At 27.6% G+C, this 21,992-nt stretch overlaps 1 protein-coding gene across 1 annotated transcript; it reads right to left on the bottom strand.

The window, feature by feature from the left end:
* Window positions 1-1,659: 1,659 nt before the first annotated feature.
* Window positions 1,660-21,535, bottom strand: LOC129963001 (dynactin subunit 6-like). Its single transcript, XM_056077008.1, has 8 exons — window positions 21,383-21,535; window positions 19,588-19,652; window positions 16,686-16,791; window positions 13,647-13,720; window positions 12,720-12,767; window positions 10,966-11,108; window positions 7,897-7,979; window positions 1,660-1,986 (listed from the first exon to the last, which is right to left on the bottom strand). The coding sequence occupies exons 1-8, from the start codon at window positions 21,397-21,399 to the stop codon at window positions 1,944-1,946; spliced, it is 579 nt and encodes a 192-aa protein (XP_055932983.1). The 5' UTR covers window positions 21,400-21,535; the 3' UTR covers window positions 1,660-1,943.
* Between the last annotated feature and the right edge of the window lie 457 nt (window positions 21,536-21,992).

Genomic DNA, 21,992 nt, shown 5'->3' with positions numbered 1-21,992 from the left:
GAGTCAGTTCCACGTCTTATATTTATAGAAGAAATTTGATTTCTCTGTCCCAGTTTTCAAACAATGAAACTTCATCAAGCCAAACCTGCGAGTCATACTTTAAAAGTGGCATTGCATTTCTTGACAAAATGAAGACTGTTACAGGTATTGCATATTGTTACAAGCCTGTAAAGTTGCTTCCCAGCACGGCTAGTTCTATCACCGGAAAGACTGATTTCCAATCATCTGTATGGGATGCTGATCGGGTTCCGAGCCAGTAATCCCAGCGCTTGGCGATAAACTTGGTGACAAAATAAATATTGCTGGAAACTTCGAGAATTTTAACGATTCATCCAATAGGAAATGAGATCCGCCCAGAACCTTCTTGGCCAGCCTCCCGGGAATTATAAAAGGCCGGCAGTCTCAAGCTGCAACGAATCTAAGTGAAACGGAGTTTTACTCGAATACAAGTAATGAGTCGTCGAGAAGATAACGAAGCAATGGTAGAGTGCCAGCGTTGTGTGGAGCTCAAGCGATTGCTGAACTGAACTGTTGTTTATTGTGGAAGCAGCATCGGGTGCCCTGAGGAGTAGCCATTCGTGTAGTAGTGTGTCGGCAGTTGGATACAGCTAAAGCGAGGAGACAGTGGAGAATTACAGCCGTTTGGAGAGACCGTAGAGCGAAGCTCCGAGGATCCCCTCTCCTGCTGAATTCTGTTTGGCCGCTTTATGTGCTGTGGCTGTTATTATTACCGATTACGACTTATAAGCTACTGTTTGTTTTAGTATGCTGCTGCGTGTTTCCTGTCTTCGTCTCGGCTGTATATATTTGTCGTCTCTGTGTATTCGTCGTCCTTGTGCCAGTGTCTTCGAGTCTAATAAACGTCGTTCTTTGTTTTCTACTAAAGGACTGTTTATTTCCGCATCGACTAACAAATCAAAAGAGCCCCGACTGAGGAAGTAGAAGTCCGTTACAATATAGATCTTTTAAACATATATGCAGTACCTTTCTTGTGAAATCTCCTGACATTTCACCAATGTGCTATCCTATCTTTGGTCTACTAAAAAGAGCTCTTTCCAAGTTCCACAATTGATGGGTTCTGGAAAGTAGATGGAGCATTAATGGAAATCCCCCCCCCCCCTCAGGATATTTTACGAAAAGCCCTTATATCATGGAAAACAAGATGAAAACTCATAGTCTAGAAAAAGTGCTACCAGATTTAACATTTAAAAAATAATCTTTAAATTTTAAATGATAATTAAGAGACCCCAAACTCGTTCTAAAAAATGTGGGAAACCACTTCTCTTTGCAAACGTGATGATTAATTTTTTATTTTGATTTGATGATTAATTATGATGATTAGTGAGTGATGATTAGTTATATATTTTACGTTTTAAGTTATATATTGGTGGTTTTAATGTGATTAATTTTATATTTTACTTATATTGACAAGAATTCCATCAATGTGACAAAATGCAAATTTATAAAAAAGATAATAAAAATTTTACATGTATCATGTAATATTACTTTTTAAAATTTATGATGAAAAAAATGTACTAACCTTTCATAGTAACTTATAGCTAGCAGTCGACAAAATGATAACCACAGAAATGATAATCTTATCTTGAATAATTATATATTTTTTAAAAAAATGCTCTAAAGATTGAAAACATGAACACATTTTCATGCTGCAAAATTCTTTATTTTCGAATTGAAATTTTGTTATTTTTTTATTTTATTTTCTAAGCTCTTCAGCAATGCTCAAGGAAAAGTAGAATACAAAATTCTCGAAGAGTATTATTACGTTGCTTCACAACTTCATTTGACAAGTAGTAAGCAGAGCAGACAGCTGCAGTTAAGCTTTGATCCGGTTCCTATATTCTGACTGATCTGGTCAAAGGACAAGGAGATGTAGGAAAGGAAAGGAACACACACAAAGAGGGCTATGGATATATCAAGCTCCCTCATCTGTAGTTACTTACACCAATAGTTACTTTGCGTCGCGATCTGGAATAAAATCAGTTGTAAACAAAAGTTAAAAATAATTGCAACATGTTCAACATTTACATAAAAAAAAAGAAATAACTGAAATAATAATAATAAAATTGTTCTCTTTCTTTCAATTTCCATAACGCGATTCCCTGCTAATATTCAATTAACAATTTATTCTTGGCAATAAATAAAAGGCAATTTGACGAATTCTATGGTTTATCAAATAAATAGGATGATTCAAGACAAGTAAATGGATTAAAGTTGGCTGTAACTTCCTCGAAAATAACGACAGGAAATAATTTTCTTGGATGCAATTGAGATGAAAATTTATTTGAAAGCTTAAGAAACCCTCTATGTGACTTTTCTTCATCGCTTGGGTGATATTCGAGCAGTAGTCTATTTCTAGCCAGACGTTGCGAAGCATGTCACAGCAACTGATGCTCAACAGTTCAGATTGAGTTATTGACTGAAATAAGAGAATAATTTTGCTGGATATGAAATACTGAATGACGACGAAATAATACAATGCAATACAGGAACTTGAAAGAATCCTTGTAGAAGAGGACCGCATACCAGAGTGGAATGCGGAGCATAGTTCAATACGCCGAAGCTCATCATCACTTAGTATATTAAGAAGACAATAAATGCATAGAAAAAAAAATCAATCCTAACAAATCTAAACAACACCACTCAGCATAATACTGTTCAAATGGCAGAGCAGATGAATTTGTTTTCTTATTTCAAGCAATAATAAAGTGATTAAGTGGTAACTTTGTTAATACTAAATCAATATATTGTTTTTTTATACAGTGGATGGCTTCAAACAAAATGTCCATATGATTTCAGTTTAACTTCGTTATATTAATGTCCCATCTGGAAGTAACATAGGGATGGATATCGAGATTTGAACCTCGGTCGGATGACGAGGTCGACTACAGAACTGGCACCTCCCTCTCCAAACTTCCGGATGCCACAATGGGAGTACATTTGTCCCACAAAGGCAGATTTAATGTGAATCAGGCTCTCATGCACGACGGATTTTTATTGGAATCAAGATCAATAACTTGGAACCTTCCGATACCGAAACCAAGCCCTTAACACAAGGCTATTATAGACGTCTGATGAGCGATCGATAGCAACATACTTGTTCTTCATGTGGTTATGCTTCTTAGACTCAATTTTAACACTTCTTTTGCATAGAACAGCGAACAAATTAAAGGGACATATAGAAAATGATTCACATAATAGTCTTCTGCCGAGCCATGTCATCAAGAGAAGTTATAAAGTAACAATTACAAGGAGGCAAAGACAAAACAAAACAAACAAACAAACAAACAAAAAAAACTTTAAGGTTCCTTTTGCATTGTGTTCACAATTTTCCTCCCGTTGTCATTTATAACCATCTTTTTGCATTGGTGCAGTTTTAAATAATCTAGTAAACAAAATGAGATTTAAAATCTTTTCAGATGATGTAATTAATCTATATAATTAAAGAAATATTAATTTAATTAACTTTTATAATATAAAAGAAATAATGGAATAACTTAAAAGTGCTAGATTAATTAACGTAATATAAAAAATATACATATAAAATGTTTGTGCTGTGGTTAAACAAATATTATAAAAGATTCCTTTGAATTCGCGGTACATAGTTAATATTCAGTTTAAAGTATGAAATAAGAAAACATCTTTCAGTCAGTATTATTTAGTCGTGATATTTAAAGGTAAAGATTTAAATGAAAATCAACACTGCACATATTTCTGAATTCAACACAATTTTACAATTACAAAATAACTCTCAAGGGAAAGGTTAACATGTAAACATAAATAAATAAAAAAAGAAGATTCTTAAGTTAATATATCTGTGTTTAGTATCAAATGCTGGTTTCAGCACTTCTTGTTACAATGAAATCCTACTAGCATTTAATGAATCACAAAAGTAAAATGTCACTTTTGTGTTAAAGATTAAAAATTAACTACATTTTAGAATCCTTTTACTTATTCATTTTTCTTTCATCTTAAGGTCGCCAGACGTTGGGGAATACAGAAAAATCGGCCGGCGATGAATTATGACAAACTCAGCCGTTCCTTAAGGTATTATTACGAAAAAGGAATAATGCAAAAAGTTGCAGGTGAGTTAATATGTATTTATATATGTATGCTATAAATTTAAAATAGCTATGCTCTTAAAATAATTTAATAGCCGCTCGAATTTAACTTCGGAGTTGCGCGAACTTTTAATTTTTCTACGGAATTAAAACGAACAATAACAAATTCCATCTAATACTATATAAGATCGTTCTTTCCCATACTTTCTGCTTATCTACTCGGTTCGCTGTTTTGCTTTTTCCCTGGTTTGGACAAAGAAATCTTGGCAAAAACTGAAAATTTGACTATACCCATGAAATTTTGAAGAGCAGAATGCATTAAAAAACTCAATGGTTACTAATTGCGTCTTCAATCCAAATTTCACATCTGTGTGTGTGTATATAAGTGTGATAAATTCAAATTATTGATCTTTTTCATTCTTTTTCAACAACTTAATTTCAAACTAGAAAAGAAAGCCCTTGAACAGTTTTCGATTTTGATTTTTTTTCCATATCTCACAGAGTCTAATTTCGGTAACATGTTAAGCTTTTATATCACATGAAAATCACACAAAAGAAACGTTTTAAGGAAAATTCCCTTTCCTATATAAAGGTTAAATGCATTCTATTTGTCTTTAGCCGATGACGATAGCACAGTACTCATATATCTAGTCACGATGATCTAGAAAAGCCTTTGAAATTATTTCATAAACAACATTTGTTTGAGAATGAAGAAAAAGAATAGAGAATCAATTTGCAAAACAACTCAGTCCAGCTCATTCGTCCAATAACACGCACGCGCAATCAAAACTGTTTTTTATTTTATGTGAAATATGTTTCTTTGAGAAATTATGTTTCCCGCCAAATATAAATTCCAATTGAATACGTTTTATAATATTTTGAAGTAAACATGTGGATAATAATTAAGAGAATATAAACAAAGTAAGAATAATTATATAAATAATTTCTTGATACGCAGTAATAAAAAATGTGTTCTAATTGGAAAATTGCAAATTTAAGGTACGGCATACATAATTATGCATGTTCATTTTAAAGAATATAAGAAGAATTTATTTACTTTTTAATATTCAGAATTATGCATAAACTGTTATACATCTAATAGTGTACATAAATGAAACACAAAGTGAAGAAATGAACAAACATGGCAGCAAAAAGAAAACGAAACTAAAAGATCAATGAGATGTCGACTATTGTCAAATATAGAAAAATATGAGTATAAATGCAATATGTTGTTCTGTACTAGTTTTGTAAAAGTATGAAATATGCTAGAGTTATACACTCCGCATTTCTATACAATTCATCAGCTTAAACGGCGTCGATATGTTCTCAGGATAGAAGACTCGTAGATAATTAAGCCAGATGTAACTATTAAGAAGACGAAAGTAGGGTTAGTGTGACCGAGGATTTCGCGAGCATTTATATCTTGCCATGAGCTTGAACACATTTCAAATGATAAGAGCAGATGTCTTCAAAGATTTGGAGAAAACGATAGATATCGAGAGAGGTCACTACAAATTTCTACATAAAAAGTGGTCTTATAAATAAGTAGGTTCTCACTCCCCTGGCAAATATAGCAACAGTGAAATCTAAGATAAATCCAACCATAAAGGAAAAAAGATAAATCCAACCATATAAGTGCAATTTCTGTTAGCTAATTATATTAATAGCTAATGTGGCCGACATTGAAATTCATCAATTATTTAATAACATTTTCTTATTTCTTCATATAAGTAAATTCTTCATTTCAAAGCAATTTTTTTTATCAGCAGCTCTGACATAATTCCCAGCACAAACTCATACAAAAAAAAAAAAATCCGAAAATATTAAAGTTACAGAATCATGAATTAGAAAATACTATATGGTTTCTTTTTCAGGAGAAAGGTATGTTTATCGATTTGTATCCGATCCAGAGTCTCTCCTATCAGTCAACATAAAAGATCCTCAGATGGATAAAATGGAATCATCTAACGAATACAGCACAAGGCAAAATACTATACATAGAAAAATGTATGCAACAGAGATAAGCAACTTTCATAACCATTCTAGTCATTACTCAAGAATTTCTCGAAATCCAGAACATCATGGATACCAGCCATTAACCTGTCTTCAAGATTTAACTTCATGTCCAACCACAAGGGATAACAGATGTGTCCACAACACAATGGAAAATTGTGTATTCTGAGATTGAGAATATTATAATTTATATTTGTTTGCATAATTTAAAAATGTTTGTCAATTACAATAAGTTTACTTCTAGTGTTTAGATGTTCCATAATACAAAATCAATGACTTTAATCTTCAACAATAGTTTTGAATTTTGGAAAAAAAAAAAAAATTTCAAGTATAATAGAGAAAAATTATCTTCTTTTAAAATTAAAAATGACTTGAATTGATTATAGCATTAAAAAAAATATGACAGAACAAATCCTAGACATAAGACATAAGCGACCTTTTAATTCCCCCATTGTTCAGTAATCTAAACAAAAAATTAGTTCACTTTCTATTCTACAATTCCCATGGGTTAACTAATTCTAAGTCTCTTACAGTTTAAGAATGATATTACAGTATTAAATAATACATATAAATAACATTTAAAAAACAACTTGATATTGAAGAGTTAACAGACCTGCCTATAGTTCTTAAACAATTGTTTCTTCAATGTAAAATAAAATAAAACCCATGCCTAGAAATTCAACATTTAATTAATCTAAAGAAAGAATAATTATTTAGGTGATGCACACATTAATTTGCTGGATTTTATTGGTGTAAGAATTGTGTTTTTTGCTAAATTGGTCCAGGAGCCATATTTTAGAATCAACATTTCAAGATTTTACAAATATAAAAATATTTATTTTGAAAATTACTACTTATGTGAAGAATACATTAACGAATGACGTGGGAACTTGTGATTAGTAAATACCTTGTATATAACATCAATAATTCATTAAATAAGAAATAACACAATGTACATCTTTTTTTTTACAAACATCGTTTCTAAACATAGTCATATCATGGTTGATAGATTAATTGATCTGATATATTTTAATATATCATTGTTAAATTTAGTAGAGAAATAGATTTTTTTTTTCCTAAAACTTTATTTAGATATATTAAAAATTACTTTATTATATCAATATCTGAACAATCATCATCTTTATCATTGTAAATACTAACTAAAAAAGTGTAAATACAAACAATAGATTTTTATTTACATGTAAAATGTGTTAAGAGCATTAGTAAAGAATTATGGAAAAAGTATTTGTATTTTTGTAATGATAAATATGCAAGCACAAAAACAAATAAATTAAAATGTAAACAAAGAAGCAGAGAAATATTATGTTGAAACAAATATTTTTATTAATAAGTCAAGAGAAGTTATACAAAATTTAGAATGCATTTATTTTTTGACATTTTTAAAGAACAGAAATAATGCATAAAATAATGCAAATGAATGCTGCAATGAAATAAAAGTACAAAAAATAATATAAAATAATAAATAAACATAACATATTTATATAGCATTTATTGTCCTGATTACAGCTGACAAGTGTTCCTACATCTGGTATTTACAATGTTAAAATAATTTATGGTATAATAACTGTTGTTTAAAGACAGGAAGTGCAGTACAATTTGAAAAGATTTATACTTTTACTGGATATGGGATAAAATCTATCAATATGTTATTATCAACAAAATTTAAAAGTAGTTTTATATTAAGATCATAAAAGTGAATTTTAAAACATTTAAAAATTGTTTATAAATTACTGGTTAATCAAACTGCTAAAATTCATATAAAAGTAACAAAATTTCACATCACTTTGATTCAATACGAGTTGGTTTCCGCAAATGATGGTAATTGGGCAAAATTTTAGTTAAGAAATCCAATTGCAAAGTTTGTGGCTGAAAAGAGAAGCATAAATTTTCAAGCTATTAATATTTATTATGTTTCAAACACAAAAAAATATACTATATATAAAAAAGAATAGATAATACTAACACTATATTAAAATTAAAACAATGTCATAACAAGAATGAAAAAAAAATCAATAATATGAAAACAGTTTATAGGAAATGCATACATGTAAAACAAGAAACTTTCTCTTCATATAAAGATGCCAGTTTTGAGTTATAAAAAATTAAATTATAAAAAAAATTAAAAAATGTAATATAATAACATTAAAATTTTTTTTAAACTATTGTATAATTTCGGCTATGATAATTATTTACTTTCAATAATATCAATACAATTTGAGAAACATTAATTGAAATGTTGCTTAAAACATTGAAAGTTCTAAAACTTGTTAAGAACAGGAAAAAGAATATGGCATTTGTATATACAAAATAAACTAACATCCCCAAACTTGTATGGTTACAAATATGATACATATTTTGAATGTTTATTTCAAAATTTATATCTACTTACAGGAATATGCTTAAGAATTAGAAATTCAAACATATGTACAAAAATTTATTTACTTATTACTTTAACCTAAGAAATCTCAAACATGACACAACATAACTATCAATGTTTAATCATTATCCCGAGAATGAATTGATTTGTAAAAGAAACATATTTTAGGCAAGGGCCAATTACATAACTTTATCCATTAAGCCTTATGTGAATTTTATGTAAAATTAAAAAGAAATAAAATCCATTTCATGAAACCTGATTAATCTAGCCTCCAAGAAGATAAAAAATTATTACGGGCAAGAATCAAAAATAGGAAAAAAAAAAAAAAAAAAAAAAAAAAAAAAAAATCATGCAGGAAGACTGTAAAGTTAATTGTATACATGGTGGTAGTATATGATTACATTTAATAAAATGCAGATGTTTACAAGTTTTGGTTCAATATAACATTTGAGATTTATATTACAAATCAAAAGTTTTTATTCACACAGAATAATTAGATCAATAACTCTGTTTTACACACTAATGTAATTAATTTACACACTAATGTGAAAAACTGAATAATAAGAACTAAGGATAGATTTTTAGTTTATAATTTTGCAGATTATCAACTTTTGTGCATGAAACTCATAGTTATAAACTATTCCTCAATCTTCATATATTTGGCTTGTAGTATATGGATAGGGATGTATACGACTTGTAGTAAAGATGAAGGAATGGATATCCCTTTACCAATGGATAGGGATGTATTGAAGGATTTCTTCCAAAAGATTTCAAAGCATATTCAATGGAAATTAAAAATGGGGAGCACATCTATGAATTTGTATGATCACTTTGTCGCAGATCATTTATAGTATGTAAGCAATTAAAACTGTTATAACTTTCATAATGTTTATATCAGTAACTACCATTTAAATATTCAAAATATGAATGAAAATATTACAATCTCACATGAAAGATCTGCAAATGGAATTACATTTACAATCTTGAAATATAAACACACATAATGTAACTCCTTCTGCTACTCACCTTTTCAATTACATGAAACTTAAAATAGCTAGATACTGCATTCAAATACAAAAATAAAACAAATGTGAAATACAAAATTATAATACTATATATATATATATATACACACACACACACACACACACACACACACACACACACACACACACACACAAATCAAAAATAACTATTTAAAAAGAATACCCAAAAATTTATAATTCAGTAAGCCAAAAATAAACTGTAGAAAAAGAAAAAGAAGCTAAAATAGAATAACAAAATTAATCTGCTGAGTTAATAGTTTTTCATTACAGAAAGCAGTTATATGTTTTTATAATTTTAAAATAAATGATAAATTTCAAACAAAAATTTCTTCAATAAGTCTAAAAGCTCTCTACGCATTCTATTAACACATCAATAATTAAAAAAAAAAACAATAAATTATATTGGTCTTTTATTTTATCAAAGTCAAGCAACATATTTAAAAATAAGAGATTTTATTATGTCACAAAAACAAACAGATAAAAAAAAAATCAAAACACAATTTGTCATTAACAGATTATCCCGTTTTATAAATTTTAACAAACTACATTTCACATATATATGATGTTATTTTAGCAAACAACCATGTATTACTTTGCGATTAGGGAAATAACTGAAGTTACAACACTTGCTTAAGAACAGTTTTTATTCTTCATGTATGTGTATGCACCCTGTAATCATAATAGTTCTGATAAGAAATAATTTCTCAAACACTGATCCTTTATACCAGAAGTTATTTTTTAAAATTTCAAACAAAGGAACAGCAAACTATGTAACCTCACAGCAAAAATCATTTGCTAACTGTGCCAATAATTTTATACTAAAAGACATTAGTAATGAAGACCAATCTGGAACATTACCATAGAATACCATACCATAGAAATATATAGCATGAAGTTAATAAAACATTAACCTCATGCTGTATATGTATATGAGCATTAATAGATATATGAAAGAGAAGGAATAAAAAAATTTTCAAAAAATGGTAGATGTATTTATACAAATTGCTGAAATTAATTTTTTTGAAAAATAACAAAGGCAAATAAAGTTTTACAGGAATAAAAAATACTATAAATAGAGTAGTAGATGATGTTTATGATACAAAAAGAATAACAATAACAATTCGCAGACACAAAGCAAAAAAAATTCACTCTCAAGCATTATCATAGAAAATTGGAACTTAAAATCAGTAATACAGATTTCAATTTTGCATTGTCTGCTGTTGATACTGTAAATAAAAAAACACCTCAGCATACAGTAAAAATTTGAGGTAATATTATTCTTTTATATAAACTAAATAAAAAGGTTATAAGATAAAACGAGCAATTTATGAATTTTGTGCAAAAACACCAGTTGTGCCACATGACCACTTTAATTTTTGCTCTATGTTACTGAAGATGATGCACTCGCAAAAGAATAACAGAAACTTACAGCTGGTTTCTCTGCCTGATGGCGACGTTCACAAGTAGACCCATATATCACAGTATTTTCTGGTATAATTTCATTGCAAACTAACTCACATTTTGCTCCAATCACACATCCAGATGTTAATTGTGTGTATTTTCCAATAGTACCTAATATAAAAGAAAAGCAATTTCATCAAAACTACAAAGGAAAACCTTTAAATTTGAGACTTCAAAGAACACTTTTTCCCTTTTTTAAAACATATAAAAATATGTTAAATGAAATTATAGCTATAAGAAAGATAAATATTGTGGAAGTATATCTTTCATCAAAGAGCATAGTATCTATCTATTACAAAAAAGTTTCTCTAACAGGTTTGGAATTTAAATAAACTAATTTTTAAACAATGCAAAGTAAAATACATAGCAGAATAATATGCTAAAATCATAATATTTGAAATTGTACAATTTTAAAAAATATATAAGACAAAAATTTCTAAAATACAAAACTTTAATATGGATTTTTTTTTTTTTTAATTTTCAAAATATTTTTTGATTTATTAATTTAGAGTTGCAGTATTTCCTCACATACTGCATCCTCATTTTGAAAAGTTTTAATGTTTCTATATTTAAAAAATAAAATAAACAAAAATTCAATATGTTTTTCAAATTTATAATGCATTTACAAGTTACCAAGATTAAAAATTTCTCAAATAAACTGCAATGTATAAAAACAGAACATTTTGTTTATTTAAATCATAATGTAATTTTATTAAATCTATATATGTTTTTATTTTATAAGATGAAAGAAAAATTTTTCTCAATTCATAAAATCTAAGATTTTATAATTATTAAAATGAAGGGAGTACTATTTAATAAAAGAAATGAAAAGTATACAATGATAATTCACTTTCAAATACATTTCAGGATAGAAATAATTTCCCTTTTAAAGTTGAAATAAGTTTTTCTATTCTTTATGAAAGCCTCTAAAGCAGTTAATTTATATTTATTCATAATTATTTAAAACTTCATTAACTGTTAAAAAAAGTTTAAAACTGTCAACAACAATTCATATTTATTTTCATGTAGTTTAAAAAAAAGATTCATGTACTATCTTTAATATACAGCAACATTCACAAGAAATTAGGATTTCCCAATAGAAACGTGAATTGAAATATTAAGGGATATAACTCCCCCCCACCCAACACGCACACTATTAAAAATATTTTTTCCCCTAATTTGTAGTTTAATAAAATATATCTTTATGAATTCTCCTTAATTTTGGACAAATTTCTTTTGAAAATATAATATATGATCTTGAACGTTCTTGTTCATCAATATTGTGAAATATGACAGACTTTTATAATGGCCAATTTTTTAAAAGCCTTGTTTGAGATTAAAGATAACAATCTTGTTCTTTTGCAAATTAATGAGAAATATACTTTCTATTAAATTCATCATTACTAAAAAAAAATTATGGTTGGCTTGCTTTGTAAAGCCTCATATGAGTATCTTAATTGAACCCCTAATGCCAGTGCTGCCTACCATCTAATAACAGACATGAATGGTAGGATATATATACCCAACATCACAAAATTATCAGACAAATTATATATAAGGCATATTAATGGTTAAATAAATCATTTTAAACTGAATAAATGTATATTACTAACAAATAAGTAGCTTGAACACATTTAGAATCAAAATTTTCAGAATAAAAACATATTTGGAAAAAATTTTCATCAATAAAAATCTGAAAAAAAAGTTTTATATATTCCTTACATTTAGATTCAAGAACATTGTTGTCTCCAATTTTCATAGATTCAATATCTATTTGAAGTTAAGAATTGAAAGTAAAGTATCAGAAATAAAGTTTTATTACATATATAAATACTAGAAAACAAAATTTGCATTTCAGATTCCTTTTTTTTAATTGCTTAAAACAGAAATTTGACATTAAACTACAATTGAGTCACAAATTTACAAACCAGATACCAGATTTTTGAGTATAGGTGTTTACTTATTATATGTTTTTTATTTACACACTTATGAAAACAAAAAAGGAGAAATAGTGGATAGATAGATTTAATACATATCTACATCTTAAATATTAAATTTCAGCACCACATTTTACCTATCAAGCTCCCTTAGTATTGTAGTCATCAAGTTAACTTATGTTCAGGCAAATAACCAGACAGACTTCTCAAATGAATTTAGTTAAAAATTTCATTAAAATGTAATAATATGGAGTAGAAATCACATATAAAATTTCATCTGTCTAGCTCAAAGTCTTTTTCAGTTATCATGTTTACAGATAGACAGACATACTTCTGAAAATGTGTTTTTTGGACTCAGGGAAGTCTGAAATGCAAAGATTTATTGCAATCTTAAGTTTGAATTTTTTGATAATTACAATGCTTTCTCTTTACCTACTTTGTAAACAAGAAAATAAAATGATGATAATCAATGAACTGGAAAGCTTTTTCAAAAACAAATTTCCCAATAACAGAAAAAATTTATTGACTGATGCCAAAAGTTATAAATTTTTGTAATTGATAATTATATATTTTCAAAAATTATTCTTATGCTTCAAGCTAAAATCCCCTCTCATCAGGAAATTAAATTGGTATAAATTTAAGGCAGTTAAAACTCTTATATCATGGCATAGCCTCAAATTTACAGTTTCAATAATCAATTTGCAAAGGATACAGGCACCAACTTCAAACACATTATTGGAACCTATTATCATAGGTACCTGGGAATCAGGATCTTTAGGATTACCCCTGAAATATATAATTTAAATGATTATACTCAATCAGTTAGCATTAAATGATAAATAAGATCCAATGATTTGAAAATTTTCCAATACAAAGTCAATCAAATTTATAATACACTGGTATGTAGAACTTAAGCAAAAGTGTAAATTTATTGCAATCAGTACAATGAACACACAATTCAGTAGAAAGGTGATGCGTATTCAAATGTCAGGAACAAACATCATACATGACGTAAATGCACGAAAAACATGTACAGTCGGGGCACGCCACTCAAGACTACAAGGAAAGGAAGGACGGAAGCTCAATTAAAGATATTCGCTGCAAATACAAGAGAGTTTTTTTGTGAAACATGGCTAGAAGAAAACATGTGGAAAAATGATCGGAAAGCTGGAGGAAGGACACAGTTTGACCAGTGTAGCTGAAGAGTTCGGAATCAACAAAAGTGTTGTTTTGCATTCTTGGAAAGCATTCCAAACCATAAGTATAGTTGTTAGAAAGGTTAGTGGTGGCTGTCCTAGAAAAACAATTGCATTGGATGACTGATATCATCTTGCAGGCGAACAGAGATCGATGTCAGTCAGTAAGGTGTGTGCAGCAACAGAGGGATGTCATGGTTTACTGTGGCCAGACGCCTTCACAAAGGTGGCCTATTCACCCACTGTCCTGAATGCTGCATCCTTTGAAAGTTGGCCATCGGTGGTACCATTTAGAATAGTGTAAGGAGCACAGAAACTGGACATCTCATGAATGGAGTCGTGTCCTCTTTATGTTTGAGAGTTGTTTCTTCAATGTCACAAGTGTTTCTCAATGCCAGTTGATTTAAAAAAGGGTCAGGATACAGTTTCATCCCAGTAACATCATGGAGAGAGACCACAAGGGTGGTCCTGGAGTTGTCATCGGGGAAGCATTATGCTGAATGGGCAGACTGAGCTCCATGTTTTTGACAGAGGTTCTGTAACTCGAGATTGCTATTGTAAGGCGGTATTCCTTCATCATGTGCATCTGTTCTGAGGTGCTATAGGACCAGACTTTGTTTTTATGGATGACAATATACGGACACGCCTGACTGGTGATGTCTAGCAGCTACTGGAAAGTGAAGATATTACTCGAAGGGCTTGACCAACATTCCCTCCTAATTTAAATCCCAAAAATATCTGTGGTATGCTTTGGGGAGAAGCCTGGTGGCATGATTACATCCCCCGGGGAATACCCAACAACTGAAACAGATGCTGATTGAGGAATGGGTACTCTTACCTCAAGAACTGTTTGACAATCTGGTGCTGAGTATGGAAAGATGGTGCGAAGCAACCATTGCAGTAAGGGGAGGGCATATTCCATACTATAAAGAACATCTGCTTGTTGTTCTTCCTCTTGGATAGACAATCATGTGTAGTGGTACTATGAATTCAATAAAGCCCCCCCCCCTTTTTTTTTAATTCCATATTATATGCATTGTATTCATTTTTGTGCAACTATGCTTCCGCCATCGTTTAAGTACAAAATACTGTCTCTCATTTCTGAATTCCATGTCTATCAGATGATTTCTCGTGGAATTAGGGCAAAAAATGCACCTCTTGCTTAAGTTTTGCACACCAGCATACATATTTTAATGGATAATTTAGTATAAAAGTATTAAAAAAATTGGAAATATATCATGCCTGTATGAATATACTTCATGGTAAATAATAAATAACATGTATTCTTAAAGTACAGTTAATTCTTCAGGTGAAATCTTGGACAAGAGAATATTTATTCAAGCAAAACATAAAAGGAATTTGCACGTTATCAAACAAATTGGAAAAGAGATCCAATTATTTATGTTATTGTGATGGATGTAAATCAAAATAGCTGCAAATGTCAAAGTTAGCAAACATGTATAAAAAGCATTTTAAATCTAAGCAGTATCAACATAATTTGAATTCTTGGAATCAACATAAAAAATATACGATTTTTGGAAAGTCAAGATGATTAATCATGGTTACTTTAGTTCATTTAAAACAAGACATATTACACATAATAAAGATTTTTTTCTTGCACAATAACAATCTTATTAAAAAAATATATAAATGTAAACTTCAAAGGCATGTACAGAAATCCAAATTGCAATTTATCAAAATCACACTAATGCTAGCAAGTTAAATAAAAAGTAACCCAACAGTAGGCTTGAAAATATTAGAAAGCAACAAAATCTATAGTCTATTTAAAATTCTGCATTATAACCATATTCTGGAATGGATGTTTATTTTGGCATAATTGTGCATAAAATGCAATAATTATAACTCCAGAAAAATTATTTAAAATTATGTTAGATAATAATATCAATATTTGTATAAACAGATTCACATAAAATGTTTCTCTATTATATAAAGATTATTAATTCTCTATTATATAATGTTTCTATATAATAAAAAGTCATGTTCTCTAAGTCAGTACAAAACAAACAAATCATATTCCTATTTAAGATCTAATTTTTAAGCTGATTATGTTTCACTATAAACTAAAATAAATTCAACAGTTAAATTCATGAATATTGTAAAATGCTCAAGCATGTATTCATTTACCACACTAATAAATTTAACAAAATGCATATTAAGAAAAGCTAATTTCATTTTTTGGTAATTTTTAAAACCAATTTTTGAAATTTGCATAAAAAACAACCCTTTGTATGAAAAACAACCAATGCAAAAAGTTAAAAGAACAACAATAAAAAAACATTTAAAAAACTTGATTTGTTATTATTATAGAAACTTAGCTTTTATTTGCAACAGGCAGCAAAATTTATTTGCATGCAAAATATTAAAAGAATAATAATACATCAAACAAAATATCAGTATATTAAAGAAATCCAATAAGATGCATGGGTTTAAATCATATTAAAAAAATATATTCAAATACAAAAAAATAATAATTAGATCAATAAAAAAGATATAATTTGTAAAAAAAAACATCTTTAACTTAAAAATTAACCTACTTATTAATAATTTGTACTTGTTCTTCAATTAAATTGGATTCTCCAATAATAATAGGCCCACCTTCTGCTATGATGCGAGCTTTTGGATGTATAACAGTCCGACCGCCTAGAATAAAGAGGAAATTTAAAAAAATAATAATAACAAGTTAAAATATTGATGAAACACATGTAATAAAAGGAAATAATAAATAAGTGAGAAAAAAAGAAAATTATGACAATATTTTCAATATTAATAAATTTTGTGTAGCATTGCTTCTTTAAAATGCTTTTAAGCACAAGTATAGCAAATTGTTGTCATAATCAATAATGAAATCTTACCTATAATTGCAAACACTCTTTCTATTCAGAATACATTTCATAACAAACTTTTATCAGGCAACAATCAATTCCTCATTAACCTATTAATGCCCAGTTTAATTTAAAATGCAGATTATAGTAAATATCTTTTAAATTGTTTCGATTAAAAAAATTAAAAACCTGTTCATATTATATTGAGAAATTTTAAAATCTTTATTATTTAACAATTTTTAATTATCCAAGAAAATAAATAAAAATAATAGACTGCTTTTTATAGATATATAAAATATTTCTAAAATATAGAAAAGCATCTAAAATTAAAAAAAAAAAACTACTTTTGCATTAGTTTGAAAAAGAAATTGAAAATTATTTGGGAATATATATCGAAATAAAAACATTGGAATGCATTTAATATAGGAACAGAAATGAAATATGGCTGCTTTATAAATATGATGCTGGACATTAATGGGTTAGCACAGAAACAGCAATATATATTTAATTCTTCAAATGGTCAATAATTTTGGTCCACTAATTTTCAGATATAAAAAATTAACTCTTTAAAAATACAAAATTTATTTTATTATAGATAATAAAAAAATTTGTAATTTCAAAATTTTATAATTCATGAAATTTCAAGAATTTTTTTAAGTAATTAAGAATTAAAAATTATGAATGGAAAAAGCTAATTCAGCTCTTTGGAAGCTATCACAATTTTCAGTAAAGATTTCAAATATATATATATATATATATATATATATATATATATATATATATATATATATATATATATATATATAAGCTTTTAGAAATGTGCAAAAAAATCTAAGAAACATTTTAACACCATTTGATTAAAATTATTAGTTTGTGATTCTCACAAACACAGCTTCAATTAAAGACACTGAAAAAGGTATTAAATTATATATATATATATATATATATATATATATATATATATATATATATATATATATATATATATATATATATATATAATGTGAAACACATATTTTTGAAGCAGTTTCGTGGCTGAAGAAAGAGACACTTTGAATTTTTAAACTGTGCTGTATTCCATTCTGTGAGGCATAATTTATATACAAGTAAGGAACAAGATACATTTACATCATAACACAACAACAAACAAAATATCTATCCTCACGATTATATACTGCAAGATTCTGTTAGGGAATTCTTTAGGCTTGTTGATTTAAGTAAGGGAATTATAGAGATCTTTAAAAGAATTTGTTTAGATTGCAAAATTTTTATCTATTCATTCGTAGTAAGGCAATGTTGATTTCAGCAATTTTACAGAGCTTCTGTTGCATTAATTAAATAATAAAAAAGGTGGAATTGGATCAGAAAATAAGAGAACATTTTAGAATGAAGTTAATACAGGTTAAATTAAGATAAAATTTAAGAAAGGGTTTAATTTAAATTTAGAGATATCATTACACACACACACACACACAATATATATAAAAGAAAACTGCTTTATGTTCAATTAAATTAATCTGAACACCATGATGTGAAGGCTAATCTAAAATTATACATCTAATTTACTTGAAAATTTATTAGATAAAAGTTCTCTCATTTTTTTTATACTGTAAGAGAAAACAGAAAAAATAATTTAAATTAGAAGTATAGTTTTCCTGCAATTTTTAACTATTGAAAGTATTTTGTTATGCTGTTGTTCTAACATAAGACATAAAATTATATATTGATTTTTATCATCTTCTAAAAGTAAACATATATTTTAGGACAATTAATGAATTAAAATTAATATCTACAGTAACAAAGCTCCCACATCAAGTATCCTTAAGAATCGGTAGAACATACATCTTAAAATCAATTCATATTCAATACTAGATATTATATAAATGGAAACAAGGTTCAGTTAATACTAATATTTAAAATTTACACCAAATATATAAAACCTCTTTTAACTAACCATTTGGTGTTTAAAATTAAGATAGCTAAAACTTTTGTCTAAATTTCAAAAATCCATAACAAACATGTTGATACTTTATGATTGGAAGCTATGGTTTATAATATAGTCACATTATGCTCAATCCAGCAATGCAGATTTGAGACATTCCTACTCTGATGAGTATTGTTGATGATCACAAATGTATTAAGTAATAATTATAAAATAAATTCTTGATTATCTGCTTTTACGCAGATCATTCATAATTATCATATTCAATTCCACATTTAACTAAAAGTTTATTGGACAATATAAATATCTCTTTTATATAACTGTATTGCACATATGCAATGACATATTTATCATTTGAAATATTAACTTTCCATGAACATATATAAATTTACTTCCTTACTATGAATTAAACTGTTTCCTTAATTTTTGAAAAGTTTAATTTCGACTCATGATTGTAAATATTATATTTCATTAATTTTTTTCAATCTTAATATTATACAATATACTAATTAACTTTAATAAGTAAATATAATTTTTATTTCAATTTTGTGTTGGAAAAGAGGACATTGGTTAGTTATCAATCATATATTCATAGTTATTTCTGCATATATATATTATGGTCACGAAATATATATTTAACATATATCAAATAAAAATAACACAATACATTACCAATTGTTATTTCTCCAACCAATTCACTCTCTTTACAAACAATTGCTCCAGGACCTATGATAATTCTGTAAAACAATACAGGAAAAAATTCAATTTTATACAAATTAATGAATTATAAATTTAGAAAACTCAAGAAGTCAGAAGTGCCATCATTTAACATCAGGATATCTAATAAGAACTCAAGATAATAAAGCAAACTACTGAAATAAAAATACATAAACTTAAGTTTCAAAATTATTTCATCATTGAAAATTTAATTTAAAATACATTTTATTGAAAAAAATTCATAAAAATACATTTATAAACATTACTACATGTGACTCATCTGTACATGAGTTTACTAATACTTCAAACTTCCAAAACTAATTATTATATACAACAGTGAAATAACACTTTTGAAATTTTATATGAATGTGGCATAAGAACAAAAAAACATTATCGAGAAAAAAAAAGGAACCATTATTATTTCTCCTAGTAATGCTGCTAATTTTCACAAAACCTTTAGGAGTTGCGAATAATACATAATGGCCAAAAATGTATGAATTATTAATAAAACAACAGTTAGAAGTAGCAACAGCATAGCAAGTATATCAAGAAGATTTTAAATTTCAAGCACAAGAATTTTTTTCAATTCATGGAATTTATGTTTAACTAGCTAACTACAAAAAAAAAAAAAAAAAAAAAAAGGTAAATATTATGTAAAATAGGAGACATGCATTGAAATTATGGACAGTCACTACATGTATCCATCTGATATCCTGCTCTTAAATAATTAAATGTTCTAATAAATAATTTAAAATAGCAGCAGCAAATTAATTCCTCCAGTTTCTATTCACCTATAAGAAATACTATATGTTCACTTTATTTCTTTCATACTGCAATGAATATGTTTACATTTTTCATGAATGAATATGTTTACATTTAAAGCGTACATAAGTGTATAATATACGATATATTTCTAAATGTTCACAAATACTTCAATGCGTCAACTTAAATTTATGTTCACATATGCTTGCATATAGAGAATTTAAAAAATTGTGCCACCAGAGGAAGAATTAAAAAAAAAATGGTTAATAGAAAAGGGATAACTTATAATTAGTGAGGATTTAAGGATGAATATTTTACAGATATGCAAAATTGGGGGTTGTGATGGTAATGAAATTAATTGCATAAAATAATGAAATATTTCACAGTTCACCAAGGCTTTTTTTTTTTTTTTTTTTTTTTTTTAATGAATAGTTTGTTTACTAAACAGAAAATTTTATCACCAATAAAAAATTCTCAAGAAGAAAAAGGAATCGCTCAGAAAAAAACATTTGCAACTTTGATGGGAATACCAATTTTTTTAACATTATCTTTTAATTTTTAAAGAAACTGATGTGAAATTTTCCAATATAAATGGTCATTAAAACATCACATTTATCTTTATGGTTTCTGACAATTATTTTTCCACAGATTATTTTAAATCCCAGATCTTTCAGTCTTTTCCAATTTTCTGCAAAAATAATAATTATCGAATCCTCATTTTATATAATAAGAAAATATTTATTAAGTGCAACTTTATTCCTTAACATAAAAAAACTATCTTTAAAAGCTTACTATTCTACTGAACATTTACAATGGTCATTAAAACATCACAGTAAGCTCTATAATTTCCGAGAACGAGCCAAAACAGTAGTTATCGAAGCTTTACAATGATAAAACATTTATTAAATGCAATTTCACTTCTGCGCATAAGAAAATTCTCTTTAAATGTTTACTATTTTACTGAGCATTTAGAAAACATAGTACATACTTCGATTTCGATGACATTGTTTGTTAAGAAAGTAAAAGAGTAATATATATTATTCAAATATTAGATTATAAAATATATGTAAAAAGCACTAATTAAACTTTGTTTGAGAAATGTATTCCTACGCAGCAGCAGTCAAAAACAAAACAGACGAATTTTTTTATTAGAGTTATGTTGAGATGTCAAGATCCTGCTGCTGTTAAGTTTCGTAATTAGGCATGCTCTGAATAATTCGGTTATTAGTTCAAACGAAAAGTTTAAAAATTATATTTCATTTAATTTATAACATATATATATTTTGGGCTAAGTGTTATTTATAAAATCTTTTTCTATTTTTGCCCTGCATACTATGGTATAAAACAATGCACTTTTATTAAGAATTACTGAATTAAAATTTATTTTGTAGAAACGAATTTATCTGAATTTAAAAGTGAGGATCTAAATAATTAGTCAAACATTTTTTTATTTCTCTCTCTCTTTCTTTCTCATTTATTATTCATTCTTTCAGAAACTAATACATCAGTAGGTAGCGCCATCTCTACAGAAAAATTCATTGCTTTCCTCTGAGCATGGCTAAGGAAGAGAGAGGTTTCCGTTCAGCAGTTCAGGTTGA

This window comes from Argiope bruennichi, chromosome 1 (assembly GCF_947563725.1).
Source record: "Argiope bruennichi chromosome 1, qqArgBrue1.1, whole genome shotgun sequence".
Lineage (NCBI taxonomy): Eukaryota > Metazoa > Arthropoda > Arachnida > Araneae > Araneidae > Argiope > Argiope bruennichi.
The sequence above is the reverse complement of the archived record's forward strand: the minus strand, read 5'-3'. Positions and strand labels throughout refer to the sequence as shown.